At 46.7% G+C, this 24,408-nt stretch overlaps 1 protein-coding gene across 3 annotated transcripts in view; it reads right to left on the reverse strand.

Annotated features, from left to right (window-relative positions):
• PLCB1 (phospholipase C beta 1) overlaps positions 1-24,408 on the reverse strand; it is a 306,384-nt gene that overhangs the window by 48,953 nt on the left and 233,023 nt on the right. Inside the window, exon 32 of one of the 3 annotated variants that reach the window (XM_005486822.4) lies at positions 4,001-4,065. The exons of the other annotated variants lie outside the window; for them this stretch is intronic. Within the exon in view, the coding sequence (XP_005486879.2) occupies positions 4,027-4,065 (39 nt within the window). The 3' untranslated portion in view covers positions 4,001-4,026. The remainder of the gene's footprint in view (positions 1-4,000; positions 4,066-24,408) is intronic. 3 annotated transcript variants of the gene reach the window in all.

The following is a 24,408-nucleotide window of genomic DNA, read 5'->3' on the forward strand; positions in this document are numbered from 1 at the left end:
AAAAAAGCTAAGCAGTACTTTAAAAATTGGAATTCATTTTCAACCAATTAGTATTTTCAAGTGGGAGCTGCAGTAGTGCCTGTCTGAATACAAATGGGAATGAAGGGTACTCCAGGCCAAGAGGGGGAGGGAACACTGCCATGGCACTGGGAGAAGTCACTGCAGAACTGATTCCCTCATGGCATGGAGAGCACCAGCCCCTGCTTGGAGTTCCAGGATCCCCTGACAGACAGACAGACAGACTGACAGTGAGGGATCACTGCCAGCAGCTCCTGCAGCTCCCGGGCTGCATTGGTGTCAAGTGCATTACTGAAAGGACAGGGAAGCATTGAATTGCTGCAACTCAATCCCATCAGAAACACCAATTTCTGAAACTTGACCTCTGCTCTGGAAACTGAACCTGCAAAATTTTCAGCAGAAAGGAGCATTTTGAGAGCAGAAATACTACAGTGAGATCTCACAGACCTATACAGCACCCTGCAGAACAAACCTGATCCCAACAGGCACCTCTGCCCTCACTAATGGGAATTATCCCAAGGAGGAGCACAGAGGAGTGACTGCAAGCTGCTTCTAGCAATGCTAACCTTCACTATCAGCAGGCTGTGAAATAATGTGCCCTGTAAGCTCCACACCATATGTTTTACTCAGGCATGAACACCTCCTGATGAAAATAAAGCTGTAGGAGAAGAGGCAGCACAGGGCAGGGCCATCCCATCCCCACAGGCCATGCAGCAGCTGAGGCTGGAGGCTGAAGTTGTGCAGAATTCTGCATGTGTGCAGCAGCTACCAAAGGACAGAATTCCAGCTTTAGGGAAAAGCACAGCTTGATCCTAGACAGCACCTACGTATGGCTGAAGCCTCACTGAAAAACTCCCTCATGCACTTAAGTGTCCATTTGAAACACAGCTTAGAGATTGAGAAAAGTGCAGCAGTACTTTCTAGGTTCTGCTTTTTAGACTTCCTAAAAGCCATTCCTATTCAGCAAAAAGAAAAAGCTCAGTGCAATAGAATTAAAAAAGGCTGCAGGATCAGACCAGACTCATAAGTCTACATTCTTTTCTTTCTGTTTCAAAAATTTATCTATTGCTGACAAAAAATGGTGAACTGGGAGTTCCTCCTGTGGCTGGCTAACATTTAGTCACTAGAGGGTTCAAACAGCTCCTGAATGAAGCTGTAATTTAGGTAATTTCTCTAGATTTCTGCATAGCTATTAGCATGCCTGAGGAGGATTCTGAGCCTCCCCTGCACAGAAATATTCTCTGAGGCGACCAGTTTTGTTCAGCCCAAAGCCAGGGCTTTACTCCACCAGAGCAGGAGCTGAGATATTCCCCTCTGGCCTGCAGGAAACATTTACTCTCTTCTTCTGCCCTGCCTTCCCTCCCTTACCCTGGTGCTTCACAGCATCCCAAATGCCCTGTCCTGTGTGTGTAACAGTGGAGTTAGAACAGAAAGGGGTGGATAAAAATGTTTCTTCCCATCATTCTCCCATTGGCTTTGGTGTGCTGGAGCTCCCTGAGTGCTCAGTGCCAATCCCCTTTGTTTCCAGGTGCCCTGAGTGACATTGCCACCCTGCACAGCTTCTCCTGGTCCTGGACACAGCCTCTGGGGCCAAGTGCTGAGAGCAGCATGAAGGAACGAAGGAGTAACTCCAGTGGTGTAAGGAGGAGTTACTTTCACTAGAGGAGGTTTTTTTCCTGGGGTCTGATTTCCTTTTAGCTGTGCTGGAGCCCAGCAACTGTGCTGGGTTCCCAGCATCCTCCCAAGATATCCTCACTTGACCCAGGCAGGTGAGATGAGGCTGGCCTCTTATTATTTAATATGTAAGTGATGCATGACAAGAGCAGAGTTAAAACAAGTTCCTCTGTTTTTTTCAAACGTTCAGGGAGCTGTTTCAAGGCAGCTCATCTCTATTCCCCTCCTCCTGCTTTTCAGGAAGGGAAGACAGCACATCCCTCAGGAGCAGAAATCAATATTCTCCTGTCACTTAAACACAAACAACAAAGAAATCCCAGTCCCCTGGTGAGCAATTGCCAGTTTAATCTTGCCATCTTCAGTAAGTCACTCCTTTGAATACTGTGGAGGTGCCAACATATTCATTATGGGCTCTGCTTTCTTTTGTCACAACCACTGTGCTCAGGAAATCCACATTTAGTTCCCTCGCCTGTGTCCAAGAGGAAAACAGCACTTCTGAAATCAGGGCCCCACCTCACAGTTTTAATCTCTAACCCTGCCACAATAGGAGAACTAAAAAATGCTTCAAATTCTGTTATCTTTAACCAGCATTGGAGAAAAATGTTCACTTCTTATGCAACAGTAAAAACCTTTAAATAAACAACAATGTGAATTAACACATGAGGAATATGGTGGGGTCTGGGTGAGCAGAGCAGGTTACTTGCAGAAAGAAAAGCCAGACAAACCAAATTTAGTCACTTCACAAACCAAACTTAGCGCTTGCCGTTCTGCAAAGCCCAGGACTCTGTGTTGTGCAGGGCACAGATCCAATGTTGTTGTTGTTGTTGTCTTACTGTGAAACTTTCCTGCCTCCTTTGTGAATCCCCATGGGCAGCTCCTCACCACAGCACTGCCAGCTGACCCCAGCTGTGTCCCACCCAGCCAGCCCACCCTTCTCACACTCACTGGATGTACCTGGGCCCGTTAGGGGCAGGCTGTTTCTGATCCTTGCTAATTAGTGCAGCTGAACTCCTCAGGGCTGAGACTGCCTTCAGCACTATCTCTTATTCTGCTGCCATCCATGCTCCCACAATCAAACACCCAGAGCTGGTTCCCTCCTCCTTGCCAGTGTGTGTCCATAAACAGAGATTTGGTCAGTATTTAAAACCCCAAACAACTCCCCCAGCCAGGCTGAGAGAACAAACACAGCCCTCACTGAGAGCCATGGCAGTTCCCTCCAAACAAGCAAAGCATATCAAAGCAACCCAGGAGAAAGCAGTAGGAGTGAAACAGTAAATAAAAATACAAAGCAAGCAGGACTCCCTGATTTAGTTGTGTCAAAGTTGTGGCTGATTGCTACCCACAGCCCTCCTGGCATGGCTGTGTTTGCAGGAAGTTTGCTTACACATAATCATGTTTCCTGATGAACATGCCTGAAATAATGCTTCATTCCATCCCCATCTTATCATCATAAGCCCTTCCATAAAGCAATGAAGAAAACCCCCTTACTTTCACCTACTTCCATATTTCTTCCAGGCTTTGCCTGCTTTTCCTCAATTGTCTTCTGCTCTCTTCCTCCTGCCTGAAAAATTCACCCTCTTACCTTTGAGCCTTCCCCTTTAGGCTTCACTAATCCTGTTTTATGGATCCCCATTCATCAGTTCTTTCTCCTTGTCCCCCTGTTCTTCCTCCTGCTGTGATGCCCTGGTTAATCCCATCTTTATCCCATACTCTGGTGTCCCAGATGACAAATCCCTAGTTTATCTACTTGGTCAGCTTCATCTTCAGAGGCAGCCAGAATTCCTACTTCAACACCTTTCCCCACCTCCCACTTCCACACCCAAATGCTCTCAATTCCTACCCCACGTCAACCAATCAATCAATGAATCAATCAATCAATGTCCTTTACCTCTTCAGAGAGACTGCACAGTGCCTGGTGCTGTGATCTGACAGTACTGCAGCTACTGTGAGCAGAGAACAGAGCACATTGCCATGAGCCCAGGGCTGTGGAGGAAAGCTGGGATGCTCATGCTGTTACACACAGCCCCTGCTGGCTGCACTGAGGGGCAGAAGCAGCAATCCATCAAACAGGCAGGGGGAGATGATGGGGTGGGGATGACCCGAGAAGGCACAAATCGGTCTCAAGGGATGTCATGGTCAGGGGCAGCTCGTGTTATGCAGCTAGCAGGTAAAAATCAGGGCTGGGATTGCTCAAAGGCTTCAGAAAAACCACCAGGCAGTTAATTGTGGATGGTCCTGACTCGGTTTTGACATGTAAAATGAAAACAACATCAGCATTACTGGATAAAAAGGGGAATTTTTCACTCACTTTCACTATAGTCTCATATTCCATTTCTACTTCTGTTTTTCCTCTACTTCTTGTTCTTCTATGCTCTTTAAAACAAAACCAAGGATCATTTCAATTTGAGGTGATTAACAGTTACTCTAAGCTGAAATGACATAATTCTGTGCAGTACAGTAAAGCAACATCTCTTTAATCTATGCACTTAATGAAAAACAAAAGATTACTTCATGCTCTGTGTGCCGGCTCATTAATATTTGACTAGGTACACATTAGTCAGAGAAACAGTCTATTTATCACAACCTGTCACTCCATGCTACAAGAGCAGTATTCCAGTGTTCCAGCTGTGCTTGAGGGAGAGATCCAGCTTTAGTTGAAGGTGCAGCTTATGCAGGATGCAAGAAGGGCCACTGCTTTCTGGGAGAGGAAAGGAAGTGTGTCTGGAGGGAAAGATGAGCATCAGCCATGCCCCTGGAGTGTGTGCTGGAAGAGACACCCTGCCCTGGACTGGGATCGTGCTGATCCATGGGCTCAGGGCAGTTTGCATGGAAAGGCCCCAGCACAGCCCCAGGTGCTCACAGGAGGGTGCTGCTCCAGCCCACGGCCCTGCAGTCAGTCTGGCAGGAGATTTGGGACGTGGTGCCCATGGAGCTGCTCCCACTGCTCCCACCTGCATCCCAAACTGCTCTTTAACTCTGGAACCTTGGCTTTGGCAGCTCAAGGAGCAGCAGCACTGTCCCAAAGGCCCTGGAGTGCTCTGGGATTGTCACATTGTCCCAAAGGCCCTGGTGAGCTCCAGAATTGTCACATTGTCCCAAAGCTTCCGGTGAGCTGACTCGCTGCATCCCACACCACTGTGAGCACCCTGAACACAAATCTTGGAGAGATCTAAGGTCTGGAGCAGACAAGTCCTGAAGGTAATCCAGCAGCAACCAAAAAGACACAAGTTTGTTCCAAAAAATGGGAGACTTTGGTTGTTGCTGAGTGCAGTCCTCAAACAGCCCTGCCCTGCCATTGGCAAGTGGCTGCAGCTTGCTCCCTTCTCTGTTGAGCTAAATTATTGTGGTAGCTGTCTTGTTTCACTCTAAAACCAGTGTTACTTCAGCAATAAGTGATTTACTGCTCCACAGGGTAACAATTGCATGAGTCTATCACTGAACTTGGTTCTGCTTGCAGAAGTTAAATCACAGCTCTGTCATGACAAGGCTGGTGCCACCAAGGTCTTGACTTCCCACATCATTATAATTTATACTTTATCCTGTATTCTGGACAGCTTTGTGTCTGCACTGTCCAGCAGCCAGAGCTGCAGTGGCACCCCTGTCACACACAGGGGACACACAGGTGACAGCCAGCCATGGAACAACTGCATGTGAGCTCACTGAGGTCACCTGTGCTTGGGCTTAGGTGTCACGTTTGTTTTGAATGAAACTGAAGATGGAAACCTTTAAAAAGAAATACAAACAGACAATAACACAAAATAAAGCTTCTCATTTAAAATGTAAAGATGAAATAGCTTAGAAACCGAGGTAGTACTCTGAATATTTGTTACAAAACGTTTCCTCCCAAAGCATTTTCTTAAACTGAACACAATTATTGAGTCACTTCCTTGGTAATGGGTGAAGAAGCAGAACAATATGTCTGAGCACTGTGTCCTCATGCTACTTCCATGCAGATTGATAAATCCCTTCTAATTGAGTCACAATGCAGGCAGGAAACACCATTAGCTAACAACTGGCTGGATTTGATTGAAATGTGTGCAAGGGAACCTCTGCCACCTTCTCATGCCGATGTGCAGCAATGAAATGATGCAGAAATGAATGTTGTTTATGTTCTCCTTGCAGCCTCTGTCACTGTGGCAGCAGTGGGCTGTGAAGCTGTGGCATGGGCACTGACACGAAGGGTGTTAGGGACACGTGTGGGGCAGAGGATGCTCAGGAAATGGGTGCCACTGTGCACCATCTTGACATGCAAAATGAACCTAAAATAGTAGCTGAGGAAGCAGAAGGTGACAGTTTGTAGCAGCAAAGAAGGTGAAATGTAAAGTGAAATAAGATGAAATGCAAAGTGAAATAAGAAAGCAACTTAATTTTGCACAGTTCCTTATCCCTCCTCCTGATGCACTTCATTTTCCTGCCCCTTTGATCCATGCAGCTCACTGGTTCTGTGCTCCCACTGACAGACAAATCAGATAAAGCAACTCACAGAAAATTGGCAATTTGTACTACATTGCGTGTAACTTTGCAGCACAAACACATTTTGTTGCTGGGGATGTTGGCCTAGTTACTTCAGTGAGGTTTGTAACTACTGAAAGCAGGTTAAGATTGGATTAAAAATTCCCTTAAAACCAGTCTTGGAAAACACTACCAAGCATCCTCGTGCTAAATTTCTTAGTTTGTGCAACATGAACACTTTTCCTTTCTTCTGGCACCGTTTTTAGCCAGCCTCCCTGTTAAAGAGCACATTTTGCTTTGGGCAAAGGTCTGTGCACTTTGTGTGTTGTGCTCACACACCAGGATTTGGGTGTGCAAAGGAGGCACCCATCTGCCAATATCCAGCTTTACCTACCTGCAGGATGAACATCAGAAATAAATAAACATTTCAACAAAAAGCAACATTCAAACTTGGTAACAAACCCCCCCTACTTAACCAAAGTGAGGAATTTCCCCTTGATTATGTACCAAAACACAGTCCATGGGAAGTGACAGAGATATCTGGGTAGCATGAGCTCCACAGGCAGAGGAAACCGAGGGTTACTAGGTATAACTGCTCAGCTGTGAGCAAACCCCTCAAACCTCTGTTTGTTATGGAGCTTTTAGCAATATAATCTGTGCCCTTGCACCCTGGGATGCTCCCGATCCAGGAGATGGAGGTGCAGCAGACAGACAGACAGACATCAGATATTTACCACAGCTGCTCTGGGAGCTCCAGGCACGGCCTTGCAGTGTAAGAAGGAGAAAGTCAGAGAGAAACACAGGGATTAAAACAAACACTGAATTTTTCAAGCTCTTCTCTATTCTGATGGTCGTGACTGTACTTGCAAAATTGCCTGGTTTTGAAAATGCCTGAGCAACTTCTTGATTGTGGTGTGAGCTGAACCTTTGTGCTTGTACAGACATTGCATCAAGCAGCTCCTGGTGAAATCTCTGACACACAGGTAGTAAAGCACAGAAAATACACACACTTTCCCAAATCAGAAAGCAGCCATGTATCCGTTGCTTTTGTTAGTGCTGAGACAACATTTTAGGGGAGACACACACAGAAACCAGATGTAGAAGAACACCAATGACAAGGGGAAGGGATAAAACATTATCTGCTATTCACAGTCACTGCCTACCTAATGCTGGTTTGCCAGAAGCTTTCTGGAGACACCAGAAAGTCCAGAAATCAATCCAGCAAATGTTTAAGCTTTTAAAATACTGAAGCTGAATATAATCTGGTTTATCTGATGGTCCTGGATGTGTCCTCACTTGTGCAAAGGGCCACCAAAAAAGCTGCACCTTACATTTCTGGTTTCTAAGCTGCCATGAAAAGCTGGGTTGTGTTCTGTTATTGTGCCATTCCTGTAAAGAACTACTGCCATAATTAGCCAGGATTTCTCTTCTTGCTGGCACAGACTCTTGTCAGTGCCCACATAAATTGTGCTGATCTAACACCCCCAGCCAGCTCTTGTTAACGTGGCTGTTCTTCACAATTATCCATTAATGACCCTTAAAGCCACAATGAAGAAATGTGTTTGAGGAGAAGGGAAAGGAGACAGTGCTTGTCCCAAGAGGAGAAGGGAAAGGAGACAGTGCTGTCCCAAGAGCTGCCTCACAGCACAGCTCCCTCAGGAATTCCCAAGCTCTCAGCTGCTCACACACTCACACCTGCTGCCTCTGCAGGCACCTGCAGGCTCTTCCCTGACCTCAGTGCCTTTATTCTGCAGGCTGTGAAACCCAGTTATATTCAGTTATATTCTCATTTTCCACAGCAGATCCTTCACACCCCTGTCACAGACACAGCATGGATCTGGGTTGCTTTTCAATTGATCCAAGACTGACTGTGCAGCAGGCAGAGGAGGAAATGCAGGAGGAAGAGCTTGGTCCTGGCTTTGATGGCACTCAGTGAAACAAACAAACAAAGAAATCAGATTAATTCTAGTGCATGTCAGTGAGAATGCCTGCTTTAACAGCAGCATGTGTGGAACCCACCCTGTGCAATCCCACCCTTCAGTTACACACACAGACCCCAGCTGCAGCAAGAACAGTGTTCAGATGCACTCCTGTTTCTCATCCTGGGCAAAGAACATTCCCTTCCTGCTTCATATTGACTATTTCAGATATAACCCTTAAAAAAATCCACTGCAATTATACAGCAGCTCCATAAATGCCAGCAGATTAAGTCAGAATATGCATCTTTCAGCTCAAAACAAAACTCCAAACCTCAACACAAGGTCCAAGCAGAGCATCACTGAAATTCTGTCTGTACAAAACATTTTATTTATCACCTTTACCATCTGTGGCATAACATTCACTAACTGTAAGCTAGACAGAGATCAAGAGAATGGACTTCATTTCTCAGAAATGTATTTCCATTAATACAATGAGTGTTAGAGAGAGAAAGTCCAGTCTGGCACTCTGACCATCTGCAAAACTGCATGAAATACCAGTCACTGATTCACATTTTAATACAATTAGAAGCTGAAAGCGACAGCACGGTCTTGTCTCACAGACAAGCATGATGGCTTAGGCAATTTCAGAGTCTCCTCTGTATTAAACAGAGCAGATTGCAGAGTTTTCTCTGCAGCAAAAGGAGCTTTATTTCCTAAGAACATTCAAAATCCAAATCCTTTCCCTAATGAAGTGTCAGATGAAAGGATCTCCTTCACAAACACATCAAGAAAATGCCATCTCCCAGAATTTCATTAAACATTAAATGGCTGTGAATTAACAAGCAAAAAATGTTGATTTTTTTGACAAATTGTTATTAGTTCCATTTACTAGCTAGGACAGAATACATATGACAATTAGTTCTTCAAATGACTGCATGGGGGAAATCCCTTCTGTCCTGATGCTCTGTACTTTATGATAAGCTCATTTGTTTGTGTCTAAGAGCAGATTCTCAGCTTCATTCCTTTCTGAAACCAAAGTTAGCCTCACACAGATAATGGAGCTGCTGCTAATAAAGCCAAGATGTCTGAACATCAATTTGCTGAATGGAAAATCCTGCTTATTTTGAGCTAATTCAGTACAGCAGTACCTGCTTAAGATCAATTGGCAGCAGACTATTTCCTATTTATTGCTAATTAAAATCACAGATTTCCTGTTCCAAACAGCATAAAGCCTGAAAAATTAGCTGCAGCCCGGAGTGCTATTGACTCAGCTGGGGCAGGAGATGTAGATTTACCATCCCATTGCAGGGTTTGTAAGAGCAGCGCTCTCAGGCATGACAAGGCAGCAGAGGGAGCTCAGGTGCGAGGCAAGCTCAGGCTGTGGGGTGCACAATGGCTCAGCTGTGCCTTCCTGCCCAGCCTGGGGCACCCCAGCACGCAGCCTGCAGCCCTCCCTGGGCACACTGAACCTGAGCCCTTCCTGCCCTGCAGAGAATAATACTGCAGCTGAGTGCCAGGGCATATCTGCAGTGCCATCTGGGCTAAACCTCCCCCGCCCACCCTGCTCCTGTCACTCCACACTGAAATGTTCCCAACCGATTGTGCTGGGCACAAACACGGCCATTCTTTCTCTTCTGGAACACAGGCCAGCCAGGAAAGCACACAGCCTTGGGAACAGCATGACAAATGGAAATATTGGAGTGGTCCTGAACTGAGGATGATCCCACCCAGTGCTTTCAGCATTGCCCAGAGCATTCAGTCCCTGGGATGTGAGACTCCTGAACTGCTGAGTTCCCAGGAGAGCAGCACCTGCTGGGCTCCACTGTGGTGGCACCAAACTTGAGAGGGCACAGACGAGGGCTGTGCCATCCTGTGATGGCACCAAACTTGAGAGGGCACAGACAAGGGCTGTGCCATCCTGGGGTGGCACTGAACTTCAGAGGGCACAGACGAGGGCTGTGCCATCCTGTGATGGCACCAAACTTCAGAGGGCAGACAAGGGCTGTGCCATCCTGTGATGGCACCGAACTTGAGAGGGCACAGACAAGGGCTGTGCCATCCCTGTCTCCCTAATCCACATGAACTGACACAAGATGCACTTAGAGCAGGAAAATGCCTATTAATAAATCAACCCCTCTGCTTTTTTTACCCCTCCAAAAATCTCTGCCTCATTCCCACATCAAAAGCCTGAAACCTGCTCAGGCTCATCTTGGGTGATTTAATCAACCTCAGCAGTCTGGGCTGCATTTCCACCATGGCAGAAGTGACCCAGAAAGGTAAAACTCTCCAGGAAGGAGCCCTGCATCTCTCCTGAGCTTTGGCCAGCCAGGCGCCAACAAATGCTTCTTTACTGGCACCCAATCCTCAGTGGGACAGGGATACACCTCCTTCACAGCTCCATCTCACACCCCCAGGTAACTAGGTGCCTGAGCACTGCACATGTGGACAGGTTAGAACTCCAACCATTCATTTTTGTTACTGTTATCCTTTGTTTCTCAAGTTTTTGAAGGATGCCAAAGGTCATTCTGGAGGATCTGGTCGGGAGATAACATTCAAAAGCAATTATTAGAGTCTGACTTTGTTACTAGCATTTTCTTGGACACCCCAAAAATACTTCTTCAAACAGCTTCCCCAGTCAGTCTTCTATTCATTTCTCTGGTAGATTTTTTTTAAACAGTGCTTGGTGATAGCAATAGCATGGCAGAAAACAGAATAGGTGTATAATTAATGAAATAATTGTGTTGAATGTATATTCAGTACTTTAAGTAAGTGAGAAGTACTTCAAGTTGTCTTCCATGTTGCTCAAATACTTCTAGAATTATTTTGGTTGGAAACTATGTTTAAAAAGCAACTGGGCAGGGACTGTCTGTTTGTGACAGGCCCCTGCAGAACCAGCCAAGGGTTTTAGGGTCTCTGTTCCTGCACTAAGCTCAATAACACTTATTCTATCTGCATTTCTTATTAAAAGGATGCAATCAAATTAATAATGACAAATATAAATATTAATGTGTTGATATTTAGATGATAAAATGTAGTTTTGTTGTTCAGAGAAATAAGCTGCTCCTTTTTTCTGCTGGCTTGAAACAGCCCTTTGTTTATCTTCATCTTGTTTTCCAACATAACTTATTTATTTACAGCATGTCAAGGGAGAAACCTAATTTCTAAGGACATTTTCCAATTAACTTTCCTAATTAAAAGTTAGACTGAATTGGTTTGTAAATGGCATGATGTAAAGCCCCCAGAATGAACAGATTCTGGGAAGTGACTGAGAATGCCCCTCCCCAGGCAGGATGGGGAATGCTGCCCCTGTTCCCTGTGCAGGTGTCCCAGACCTCGCCTGGATTCTGAGCTGCCTGATTGGATCAATGCCATTTGCCCCCAGAGGCTGTACATGGCCAGGGAATGCTGCTGCCCTGGGCTCCTGGTAGTGCTCACAGGGAGTTTGCACCCAGCCTGGCTTTAGGGGGTTTTGAGCCTGCTCTGGATGGGAATCTGCACCAAGAGTCTCTGCCGTGATGCAGCTCCATGGATTTCTGCAGGAGTCCAGGGCCAGCCCAGGGAATGCTGCTGCCCTTGGTTCCCAGTGCTCACAGGGAGTTTGCACCCAGCCTTGCTTTAGGGGGTTCTGAGCCTGCTCTGGATGGGAATCTGCACCAAGAGTCCCCACCATGACCCAGCTCCATGGATTTCTGCAGGAGTGCAGGCACAGCCCAGGGAGTGCTGCTGCCCTTGGTTCCCAGTGCTCACAGGGAGTTTGCACCCAGCCTGGCTTTAGGGGGTTTGAGCCTGCTCTGGATGTGAATCTGCACCAAGAGTTCCTGCCATGATCCAGCTCCATGGATTTCTGCAGGAGTGCAGGGACAGCCCAGGGAATGCTGCTGCTGCACTGATCCAAACCTCGGCCACTCACTGAAAGCTTCAGAGAGAATTCACCATTTCAGCAGGGACCGTGATCCTGTATTGAGTGCCCTCAATGAAGTTTGTGTGAGGCTCTCAAATCCTGTGCTTGAGCTGCACCCAGACACAGGAACTGGAGCCTGGGGATCACACTGTCCTGTCTGACTGGGGGATCAATTACAGACTCACCCACTCAACAGCTCACAAGAACTGGGAAAATATTTAAATCCAATAGAGCCAAAGATGGTTGCAAACCACTTTAAAGCCCTGGAATGACTTATTTCCCCAGTGCATTAATGGCAGTGAATAACCACACTCTTTGTGGATGCAAGAGCATTTCACATCTAAAAATAACTTACACTGTGCACTGATCACAAATCTAGACATACCCAAGGCAGCCTAGAGTCACAGATCAATTTATAATACTTATTAAAAAAATAAATAAAATAAGCTTAAAGCAAAATTACATGTTCTACTTGCTCCATATATCGTGGACATGTGCCATGAGTTATGGCAAACTTTCTCTGAGACACACTAATTTAGATGAATGTACTTCTTAGCAGTTTCAGTACTAAAAATACCATTTTTTCCTCATCTATTGAAAATACAAGGCAATATTCCCTATACATTTGGCAGGTATAAACACTTGGCTGCCCCCTGCTCACATCCTACCATCTCACAACAGCTTCACACACATTTTAAGCAGCACTTTCCATGCTTTAGTACTGAACAAACAGATAAATGTGCTTTGATGTACTTGCTGTGCAAGAAGAGTAGTTTCCATGTCCCCATAAAATGCTTTCAGAAATAATAATGATAGTAATAACAAAAATAATGACAAAAAAGCCATAAACTCCAGTAGGGCCTGGCTGTAGCTGGAGAACCGCAATGACTCTGGGCTTTGAGGACAATCAGTCCCTACACGGTTTAAATTAGAGTGCTTGTGTGCAGACAGCAGCATTGTACTCTGCCTTTGTGGTGGTGTTTGGAGCCACACGAGGCACAGCTTGGGCAGGAAGCTGAGGAAAGCTGATGGCTTCATGCTCCTGCCCTTCCTGGTGCCAGAGGGAATGGAAATGCTGCTGTGCTCAGCACAGGCTACCAGGGAACCTCTCTGCTGCAGCTTTGGCACGTGCTAAATCCCCTTTGCAGCCAGCAGGGACCCTGGCAATCCATAAATCTGCCTTTCCCCCTCCTGTTTGCCATGCAGGGGAAACTCTGACCTCACTGTTAATGCAGCCAGTTAGCAAAACTTGAGGAGACCACAAAACTCCTTTCTGGGATTGCTGGTTTCAACACAGGACTGGGAACCATCAGAACTGGATTCTAATTGTGTCCTGCAGATAATTCACTCTGAAAGATGCTTCAGCCAAAGATTTCAAACACTGACACCTCAAGTAAGGCAGCAAAATGCAAGTTAACCAAGCAAAGCCTTCAATGCACAAAAAACACTGTGCTGGTTTGAGCTGGAAGCACCACAAGGAAGTTTTATCTTACATAATATTCCTCTTTGGAATTGTCTATTGATTTTTGTTTCAGACCCACACATTTAAAACTCACAGCCAAATTTGTCTTGACAGTGTCAGTTCAACTGAGCTACAAATATCTTCCATTTGTGTCTATACCTGTTCTATTTGCCAGGTTCAGCTTCAGAGTCCTTTAAAATTAGACTGGTTCAAAAGCGAGGTTTCCTCAAAAACATATTCTAGGGTAATAAACACCTGCAATCTCTATTTCTAGGAACAACTGGCCATAATGACCAGGGGTTTTTTGGCACTTTCCATGTCATGTACACCTGCTCTGAGCCCCAGTGCATCCCTGGCCCTGCCCTGTGAGTGCCCACAGAGAGAGGGAAGCAATGCCATTGACTTATGGCAGTGGTGGCCATAAGGGCTCCCAGAGTCCCACCCCTCTTCCTGGGGGCTTTTCCCTGCCAGGACTGCAGGTGAGCTCCTGCAGGCCCTGCCCAGGCTGCTCCTGCAGCCAGGGTCACCTTGCAGAGCTCTGTTTGCCCGCAGCTGACGTTGATTCATGCTGCCAGATGGCAAAGGACAAAGCACAATCACTCAGCACAACGTGTGACCCACTTCCACTCCCAGCAATCTGCTGCCTAATGCTTGGGAAATGCGGAGACTTTGATTAAAATTGTCATTTTGTGTCCTAGCTGGCCCACATGTGGCATGTGCACTCTGCATCCCAGACACATCTGCTCCACAGGGCAGGGCCATGGTGCCTCCCTTCCTCGTGCAACAGGGCCTGTGATGTGTGAGTGCCACCTCCTTGTGTCCTGCAGGCGCTCTCAGAAATAATTACAGAAGTTATTGCTGTACATATGGACAGCTAATGAAGAGCCAGGCCCCCCATGCTGGCACCACACAAAGCAATGGTGAAACAGCCATGAGTCTGCTCCAGAGGAGAGAACAGCGACAGGACACACACAAAATTCATGGAGGGCTCCCAGTCAAACCCGAGGGAAGTCATGGGGAAACTCTGTCCCTGCTCAAAGTCACAGGTATATTTACAGGAGCAGCAGGAGCAGGGAATTTCTGCAGCAATGAGCTCCTCTGTGAAGGGATGTGAGAGTAATGGAAGTGACATCTGGGCACTGCAGGGCAGCGTCCCCAGATTGCTCAGGGCCTTAGGAGAGTGCCAGGCTGGCTCTGCCCCTGGCTGCTAGCAGGGGCTGGCCGAGGGAAACACAGTCCTAGAGCAGACAGGTAACACAATTCCCACCTCTGGGCACCCCTTCCTGGTCCCGATCCCCCAAACCCTGCCCTAAGTCCTGCAGTTCCAGTTTCAGCTCCTGTCAAAGTGTCACTCAACAAGAACTTCAAGAAAACATTAAATTCTTGAAGTGGTCTCCAATCCCTGTTGAATCTCCTCAGCTTCTGACAGATTTTTCAAGGGCTTGGCACCAGTAAATGAAGTGGAACTGCTGAAAGTCTCCAGTGTTGAGCAGCTGCTCTAGTGAGAGTTCAGCACCAGGGAGTTCAGTGGTGGTGAATGTGGGCACACACAACTCAGTAACTCTCCTAAAGGAAAGCAGAATGCTTGCTGAAACACAAAGCCTTCAGGCCAGGAGGACACAGAACCCAGAAAGCCTGCAGAGAAACAAGGCTGCCATCACATTTACACTGAGGAGGAGGTGACAGAGCCTGCCTGGAAACCTTCCCATCACATATTAGTAGTGTTTATTCGGGGAAAATGGGAAGGACAAACACAGGCAGAAGCAGCTGTATCACGGTGTAGACACTGCTAATGAGGTGACTGTAGGTGGCAGAGTAAGTGAAAATAATTGGCAGGACCCTGCCTAAAATAAAAACTTATCAGCAAGCGAAATATCTTATTACTGAATAAAGATTTGCAGGGCTACTCTCAGAATATATCATCACATAATCTGAGTGCCACATGTGGTGTTACCTTCAGCAAGAAGCTCCCAGGGCTGGGAAGATGACTAGGAAGGGTATTCCAGTTGTAGATGGAAGAGAAAACAGAAATATTTTACAACCAAGCAGAAAAAACAGCTTCACTTGCAGGCACCAACCTGGCCTGGTTTGTCACACATTTCAGGTCCCTGTCACACATTTCAGGTCCTTCCTGGGGCCTGAGTGAAGCAGGGAGGCTCCCCTGGGCTGCTGCATTTGTGTGGTGTGGAAAGGAGCCAAGGTGTCTGTGCCCTGAGCTGTGCTGGGAACTGTCTGCCCTGCAGTTCATAAACAAAGTGCTACAAAAAACAAACACAACTCAAGAGAGTCTCCTCAAACAAGAGCAAAGTCAACAGAGATGCTTCATCAAAAGTTACATCCTCTGGTTTTGGTTTTTTTTTTTTTCCTCTTTGGTTCAACTTAAAAATGAATTATCTTTCAATCCTTCATAGAAAACACATGTTTTGTTAAAAATACTTTGAAATAAAAGGTCCTTTTGGGGGCAAGTCTGTCTTCTAAAGGGAAGAGAGAAATTCAGTAAAACTCATCATTGCTTGCTCTTTAGATCCTTCCAACAGCAGTTTGCAACTGCTTCCTCTATACTAAGCACTCACAAAAGGGAAAAAAATCTCTTAAATAGTGTGGAACTGCTGTAAACTAAGAACAGCAATACAATGGAAGAGTTTTGTTTGGGTTAGTGCTCCAGTTGGTGTTTTTGGAAGAGTCAGATGGATAATATTCAGGATAGCTCTTTATTTAAGGAAGGGAGCACACACCATAAATTAGAAAGTATAAATATTTAAAGGTTTGCTGAAAGTGTACACAAGCAACCTATTATGGCTGAACTGCTTTTTCTAGGCAATAGCTACAATAGATGTCCTTAAACGTGATCCCTTGGTGTAACACTGGGCAAAGGCCAAGAGGAACTCTGTTTCCGCAATGGACCCCTAGGGAATTCTTTATTTTAAAGTGCCACATGGAATGCCTAAATTAAATCAGAGGGGCAAAGAAATTGATGGTATCCAAAATGTTTGCTTGTGCAGGCAGTGCATGGCACCAGCCTGTGAATAAACAGCTCTGCCAGACCCTGAGTGCAGGGACACTGCTCCAGAGCTCTCAGCTCTGCTCTGTCCCTGCAACACAAGTGTGGATGTGCCTTTGGGGCTGCAATCAACACTCAGCCAAAAGGGGACAAAAACGTGCCCAAAGTCCCAACAGCAGCAATTTCAAACAGTTCCAGCTTGGGAGTGGCTGAGGACAAGGACACAGCCAAGCCCGGTGGCTGGGAGCATGTGCCTGGAGAATGCAGAGTTCAGAGAGGGAAAAACCCTTAAACACCACAGCATGGAGAAGGGCACAGGCAAGGGGGAAGATCACAGGAGGAGATTTTCCCTCTCTCTGTGATGGAAGCCATGACCTGTGCACCATGGCATTTCCCAAGCCACAGGCAGCACTGAAGTGCCAGGGCTGCCCAATGTGCCAGCCAGGCTGCAGCACAGGGATGCCCCTCTTAGCTTGGGGACCCATTTCCCATCTGACATCTCCATGTCCCACCCTGCTCTTTGCTTGCCACTAAAGCAGTGCTGCCCAGCTTTCCATGATCAGCAGCAAAGGCACCTGATACTTTGCCGAGTTTCTTTTTTTTTGGGGAGTAAAATCTCCTTCAAACAGTTTGTATTTGAAGCAGACAACGAGCAACAGAAACTCCATTTTGTTGTTACAGCATTAGAAAGTAAAATGTGAATTTATACCTAGCTTTAACTTGTTTTCACAAGCAAAATCACAGATGAAATACAGCCTGTCTTTCTTCTTGACAGTAAAAGCTACTCTCCCTTACTTAATTACTCTTCAAATCTTAGATTTAAAATCTTAGTAGAGCACCTCAATACATCCAAGAGCCTTCTGTGCAAATTCTCCAATAATTCTTACAAAATCAAATAATTTCATCTGATGGCATGCAAGGTAAAATTCAGTTCTTGTCTCTGCAGATGAGTGGTTACTGGAATGTCAGTTCTCACTCTTTAAAAGAGGGTTGGCTTTAACTTAACACCACAATTACAGAGTGAATTTCTCTTTTAGAATTTTAGTTTTTCCAAAAGCTAAAATTCCTGAACTAATGAAATGCCAATGTAGAACATTTAGCCTTAACTTTAATATTTTTTCCTTGCTTTTTGTTATTAAATATGCATATAAAGATATATGTCTATCTGTAATGAATGCAACAGTAAAAGAATTATTCCTTCTGTTTTGAAGACACACAATGCAACTCATAAATCTTACTGAAACTTTAGATTGACCAGTCTGAGGAGTTGAAGCCACCTTGGAACAGTACCAGAGCATCTTGGCACTGCTTTGTATTGGCAGGCAATGGAACACCAAAATGTGCCTCCTAATTTCCCCCTCCTGCCTCTCCCCAAGCATTCCTCTCCTCCACACCCCCTACAAGTGCCCATATCCTCATTCTCGGCTGCACTTCCTTCCTTCCTCCTATTCTCAGTGTTTCCTTTTCCCTGGGAGCTGAAGAGTATCTCCTAATAGAGCTAATGTATTTTTTAAACATTTCCCTTCCTGTCTATCTGCCCTCCTGGCTCCAGCAGCTTTTCACCATTCCCGCTGCTGGTGCTGGGGCAGCTCCCTGGCTGCTATTTGAGAAATCCCTGTTCCAGAGTCCCTGCATGGCAGGAAGCACCAGCTGCAGGGTTCAACAACACCCCAAAATGATAGAAGCTTTTCTGCTGTGAAATTGTGACAGAGGCAAAAGCAAAGCACTCCATGAGCCTGTAACAACAGAGAGTGCTCCAGCAGCACTCCACCCTGAGCTGCCAGAGAGCTTGGCAGAGAGAAAGTACAAACTGGGGAAGGACAAGGAAAACATGGGAACTGGGAAAGCCTGGCTGCTGGCAGCTAGAGGGGAAGCTGCTCCTCAGATGGGCTGGGATCCAGCAAGGCTGGGCTGCCCCCAGCTCTGGGAGCCAGCACAGCTGGGTCAGGGTCAGGGCAGCAGGGACACAGAACCCTGCAGGACAAGCACTGGGACAGAAACGGGAGCAGAGCAGGGACGGGAGAGGGGGAGCCACCACCTTCTGTCCCCGAGGTGAGCCCCACAAAGGGCTGATCCCTGCCCAGCTGACCCCAGCATGGACAGCGCAAGGTGCATGGACTGCCAGGGATCAATGCCCTAACTGTGCAGGAACACACATAAACATCCCCCAGTGCCACTCCCAGGGAAATGAGTCCCAAGTTTCATGGTGGGTAACAGAAACTGAAAGCCAGCAAGAACAAGTGAGCCACTGCAGTGGAATTGAGGGGTCACAGGGAGGTCAAGAGCACCATTCTGGTGTGAATTCCAGCACTGTGTTCTGCATCACAGACGGAAGTGCAACACCCAGGGTAAAAAAGCAAGAGGGGAGATGTGATTCACTAGGGGGGTTAAAGCTGGCTAAGAGGCAGCTAAAAAAGGCACTTAAAAGATGGGTTAGAAATGTTGTTTTGTTACCAATAAACAGGTTCAGGAGACCAAATCCCAAAATTCTGTATGGACTTGCATATGAAAGACCCCATATCTGAGCCAGAAGCTGCTGAGTGCTGGAAACATTTCTAAAAGCCATTCTGTGAAATGAGTGAGGGACAGATCCTGTGTAAGTGCTGCTGGATGTGGCTGCCCTTGCTCCTGAGCTGGAGGGGAAGCTGGCAGATGCTGGGGAGCCAGGGCTGCACAGGCACTCAGGAATGCTGGCCTGAGGATGAAGGACGTGAGTGTGAGTGACAGAGGAGCAGCCAGAGCTGCAAACAGGACTGAGAGGCCAGCTGAGAAATCCTGTGGAATCCTGTGTCTGCTGAGAGGGAGACTGGAGAACTCTTGATAAATAAGAGCAATCTGTGCTTCCCATACTACAGCAAGAGTGTGCTGCACAGAGCATGGGATAGCAGAGATCACCCTCTCCAAGTCCTTGCTCAGGAAACGTAAATCTGGTAAGGCAAAACGTGGAGTGGGCTCAGGTACTGCTCTGCAGGCTTTTCACAGAAAACACAGGCCAAGCTGGGACTCTCCCCATGGCAGGAATAATCCACTGCTGATTTTCCCTGCTGTGTCATTAATATTGCATCCTGTCACAGCCTGTGCACCAGACAAGAACTGCCCAGCCTCAGAGGGACAAACAGGAGCCCTGACCTGAGAAGCCACCACAAAGTTACTGGAGAGCAGAGCTCTTGGAAAACAATCAGAAGTGAGGACAGAAGGACATTGTTGAGTGCCCTCTGCACAGTGAGGAACATCATCTGCAAGCAGGGCAGACAATGAGCTCAACAAACCAACACCAAATGCATTTCCTCACAATATGCTACCAGCTCCAAGGGCAATGTTTCTTCTGAGCTAGAAAGTCACATTATTTGTTTTCTGATTCAACAAGCAGGGAGTGAATCTGACAAATGGTGAGGGAAGGGTGACTGGGGAGCACTGGCACAGCAGCATGCCAGTCAGGGTGATCATTACACAGCTTTGGTACTCCCTGTGTAAGAAGGTAAAAGTGCTGGGATGATGCCTTTCAGCAAAAGGTAAACATGAGAGGAGCTGCAGTGACTGGAGGGTGTGATCAGCCCCTAGATGTACTCCCACACCTCCACAGCTGAGCCAGGGATGCTGGACACACAGTGATTGCCCAGCTAGGGCAGTAAGGAGTCAGCTCATCTCGTCTGCAGGAGCAGGAATTGCCTACCAGGATGTACCAGAATACAGCAGAAAACAGTGCAGGAACAGAAAAGGGTTTCATTACTGTACCAACACAACAAAGAGAGTGGGACTGTGAATCTACCACTGTTAATCTCCATTTAGGTACAAGAGCTCCCAGAGATGGAGTTTTCCCTATCCCCACACCAGGTGGGGACGCAAATGCATCTGGATAATCCCAGGAAGGAGGACTGCTGGATTAATAAACATGAAGAAAAATTAGAAATGTAATTTCCAGTCAGAAAAATGGAACAGGAACGTGATGGGGAGGAAGGGAACATTTGTTTTCAAGCCACCAAATGAGGCTTTCACAATGAACAGGAGGGGAAAAACAAACAGTGACAGGCAGAATGGTTTGTGCAGCTCCAGAGTAAGGGTTCCACGGAGAGGAGAGATTCTGTGCATTAATTGGGGAGCCACAGCCATAATGAATGCAGGATGACATTTTGAGCTTCACTTGCCTTCTCCCCTGCCAATCCATCTCCCTGCTTTGCAATCTGTCACTCCTGAGGATGTGTTAATCTCTGGGCTGAGGAGATAAATCTGTTTGGGCCCTTGAGGAGCAGCTACCTGTAAAGCACTGCAGAGAGCCTCTCTGGGAGGGAAGAGCCACTGCAGTTTGCTGAGAGGAGAATTTATCTATCCAGCAGATAATTCTCAGTGAAGTCCTCCATGACTTCCTCCTCTATTTACTGCCTCATTTGCACTTCTATAGCCTCTATCATCTGAACGCCTCAAAATGCCCCATGTGCTTAACCTAACAAATCCCCAACACAATTCAAGGAGCAGCAGGGCAGTGCCATCAGTGCTGAGCAGGGATGATGGAATTCCTGCCACTGGAGCTGGAAGTTGGGGCACAGATACTCTGTGTTTTCTACAGGGTGAGAGGAAGGAGGAGAGTCCATGAAACCTGCACAGCCCCTCCTGAGCTCTGGAAGCATCCTCAGTGCCCTGTGCTGCCTTCTCTGCACCAAACCTTTCATTCCCAACCTCAGTGCCCTGTGCTGCCTTCTCTGCACCAAACCTTTCATTCCCATCCTCAGTGCCCTGTGCTGCCTTCTCTGCACCAAACCTTTCACTCCCAGCAGCTGCCTGAGGTCCCTTTCCTTTGTGCCATTTGCTGTGCTCACAGCCAGGGAAGGCTCCCAATGGGCAGGCAGAATTTTCCCCATTTATTGTCTTTCCAGAAGAGAAGCAGAATATTAAGCAGGCAATTTTAAAGGACAGGGGGGAAAAAGAAAGAAAGTAAAAAACAAAGGTTTGAATCACACTGTAATTAACGTGGTGATCATGCCAGTTTGAAAATCACTAAGAGAATTTTGTGATAGTGAATTTCCCATCCTGCAAGGCTGTGAATAACTGTAATTTAACAGATGCATCCAAAATGTACATGCATCAAGCTAAATCTCTAAAATTATAGCATATGCATGTTCTTAATATAGCTAGTGAGCATGTGTGCCTATGCACACACAGCCAAATATTTACTGTGACATATAGAAACCCACATTTCTTCATCAATGTAAACAAATGGGTTCTATCTACTTCATTTCCTCATACTGTGATTAAAATTCATGCTGGCCAGCTTAGTGAGGTTACAGGTACCAGCTTGGCTCCTAAGTACTGCTCCATTTGTGAGGCTCCAGAGGTCAGAAGAATTTTATCTGCCCAGTGTGTTGGATCACAAACCTGTGGCCCATTCAGCACTTTTATGTGATGCAATTCTCAGTGTCCCTGCTATCAATGCCCTGTACAGCACTGCTGGTGTGATACAACACTGCTGCTTTAGGGTGTCTGCACACTCCTACACTCATTGTCTGTTCTATAATGTGAACTTGCAGAGCACATCTTGCAAGGGAAAAAGAAAGTGGGTGATGTTATGGCATCACAGAAATCAGCTTTCCTCATTTTATCTCATCTAATTGAGAGATGCTTCTGTTGCCAAGTGATTTATACATCTGGGCTTCCTTGATGTACAAATCAAAGTGTTTGTTACACTAAAAGTGGCATGTAATTGCTTGTCAGCAGTCACCTTGCTGTAAGAAATGTGAAAGAAATCAAAGGAAATGTAGAATATTACTGGAGATGCCTTTGACAATGAACAGGACTGTGTAAATGGCTGATCAGCTCTGAAAGGGAAATATCTGGTGAAGGGTTTTGGTACAAATATAAGCTCAAAAGGTTTGGGCTCAAAGGAATTCAATCTCTAATCCCTAAACTCTGTGTGTGTTTGGCCTCTCAGAAGCCAAGCAGAGCAGAGGGGAAGGCCCAGGCTCTGTGCAAGGGGCTGATCTGCACCTGCAGTGTCTGCACACATCTCTGTGCCCTGTGCATCCTCTGTCCCAGCTGAGGGAAGGCAGCAGAGCTCACAAACTGCACAGCACTCGTGGAGCTCTGTCACACCTCTCCCCTTCAGGCTGCTCCTCCTGCAAGAGCCCCATTCCCACAGGCACCTGTGGGCACTCCCTGAAATGTGAGAGCAGCCAGTGATGGCAAAGAGCAGGGAGTGCAAGAGGTGGAAAATAAGGGCTACAGAAGGAGCAGGAGAAAGAAAGCACATGCTGAGAAAAGGAGCTTGATGGAAGGTGGAGAAGGACAAGTAGGAGAGCAGGGGAAATGGGGGAAAGTGGGGATATAGAGAAAAGGAGAAATGAAAACGGCTGAGAGACCTCCCTCCATTATCAGCAGGGTAACATTATGCCTGATAACTTCCTTTAGTGCATGAGTTCATTTCTATAAACCACGGGCCAGTCTGAGAGCTGGGAAGCTGATGGAATGAACCAGAGCTCAGATTCCCTGCCCCATACTCAGCAGGTTTAAAAAGAAGGATTTTCCTATCACAAGAACATCAAAACTGCTTTATCTTTCATATATGAGCAATGGAAAAAGAACAAAAATTGTGAACTTTCACCACACTCATGATGGAAAACTCAACATTACAATACTGGGCTCCCATGTTAAATGATAACGTTAAAAAGTTTAAATTTCGCTTTGACAATCCTAGAGCCAGGCTCTGTATCAAAGCACATCTGGATTAGTCCTCCCCTTGCCAGGCACATCCAGTGATGCCACACAGAGCTCACAGATCCCTGGGACTACACAGAAGAGCTCATGCTCAGGTACAGAGCTGCAGTTAGGCTGCTTAGTCACACCCCGCACTCTCTGGGCAAAACCTGCCTCCAAACCAGGGCTGAACAATGGGAATTTACTGAGTCACTCCATGCCAGCCTATGGACTGTCATCCCCCACAGCTCCTGCATGATGAACTGCAGCAACTCCTCTGCTGGAAACTGCTGATTTGCTGCAAGTGACTCACAGGAGATGTTTAGATGTCTAATGAAAAGTAATCTTTCCAGGGAACATCCCTCCCAGCTATTCTGTGCTGACTCCAGAGGGTGCCAGGCCCTGGAAGCTGCCCCAGGCAGCACTGGGAGCAGTGTGGGAACAGGGCTGGAATGTTCCCTGCCCCTTTCTCTCCCTGCTGGATGTGCAGGGCTTTCATCTCCCACCAAGCTCAGTACTCTCAGCCTCCTGGGGAACAGACTGCGTCTCCAAACAACAGCATTTCTTCTGATTTTGGTTGTTTCTAGAGAGAAAAGTCCTTCCCTGAGACAGGCTACACATGATTTTCAATACACTCTTTAAATCAGGTATAGTTTTGAAGCTCTAACACGGTTTTGTTATTTCTGCTACCCTTTCCTGTGCAGCCAGCAGCAGTGTTTCCATCAGTGCCTCTGCTTTGCAGGGGATTCTGCACAAACCCTGCCCCTCTCCTGCCTAGTGACTGCACACACAGAACCCTTCCTGCACCACAGCCCTTGCAGGACCACTGATTTTATTCCTCTGCTCATTAAAGAACACATTTCCCCCCCATTTCATGCATTTTAAAGCATCTCTCTAATGAGTTCACATACCAGGCATTAATATTTCTTTCAGCACTTTTCCATTAGCTGTGTCAAGCTGGATCTGCTGCCATTTGTCATGCTGCACTGAGGGGCTGATAATGATGCTGCTGTTGCTGTGGTGATGGCAACACCAGGAGTATTTGGTTGTGCCTCCAGCTGTGCAGGGGTGTTTGGTTGTGCCCCTGGGTGTTTGTGGCTGGCTCTGGGAGCCAGGGCTGTGTGTGCTGTGTGTGCATGGGGCATGTCTGAGTGTGCTGCCATGCATTGCAAGCTGTGTGTTCTGTCTGTGCACACCCCATGCAGAATTGAGCCTGTTTTATCATTTAGCATTTCCTGTCCTTTACCATTTAGCATTTCCTGGAGTGCCAGCCCAGCTCCTGCAGAGGGCAAGGGCA

The sequence above is a fragment of the Zonotrichia albicollis genome, chromosome 3, assembly GCF_047830755.1.
Source record: "Zonotrichia albicollis isolate bZonAlb1 chromosome 3, bZonAlb1.hap1, whole genome shotgun sequence".
Taxonomy (NCBI): domain Eukaryota; kingdom Metazoa; phylum Chordata; class Aves; order Passeriformes; family Passerellidae; genus Zonotrichia; species Zonotrichia albicollis.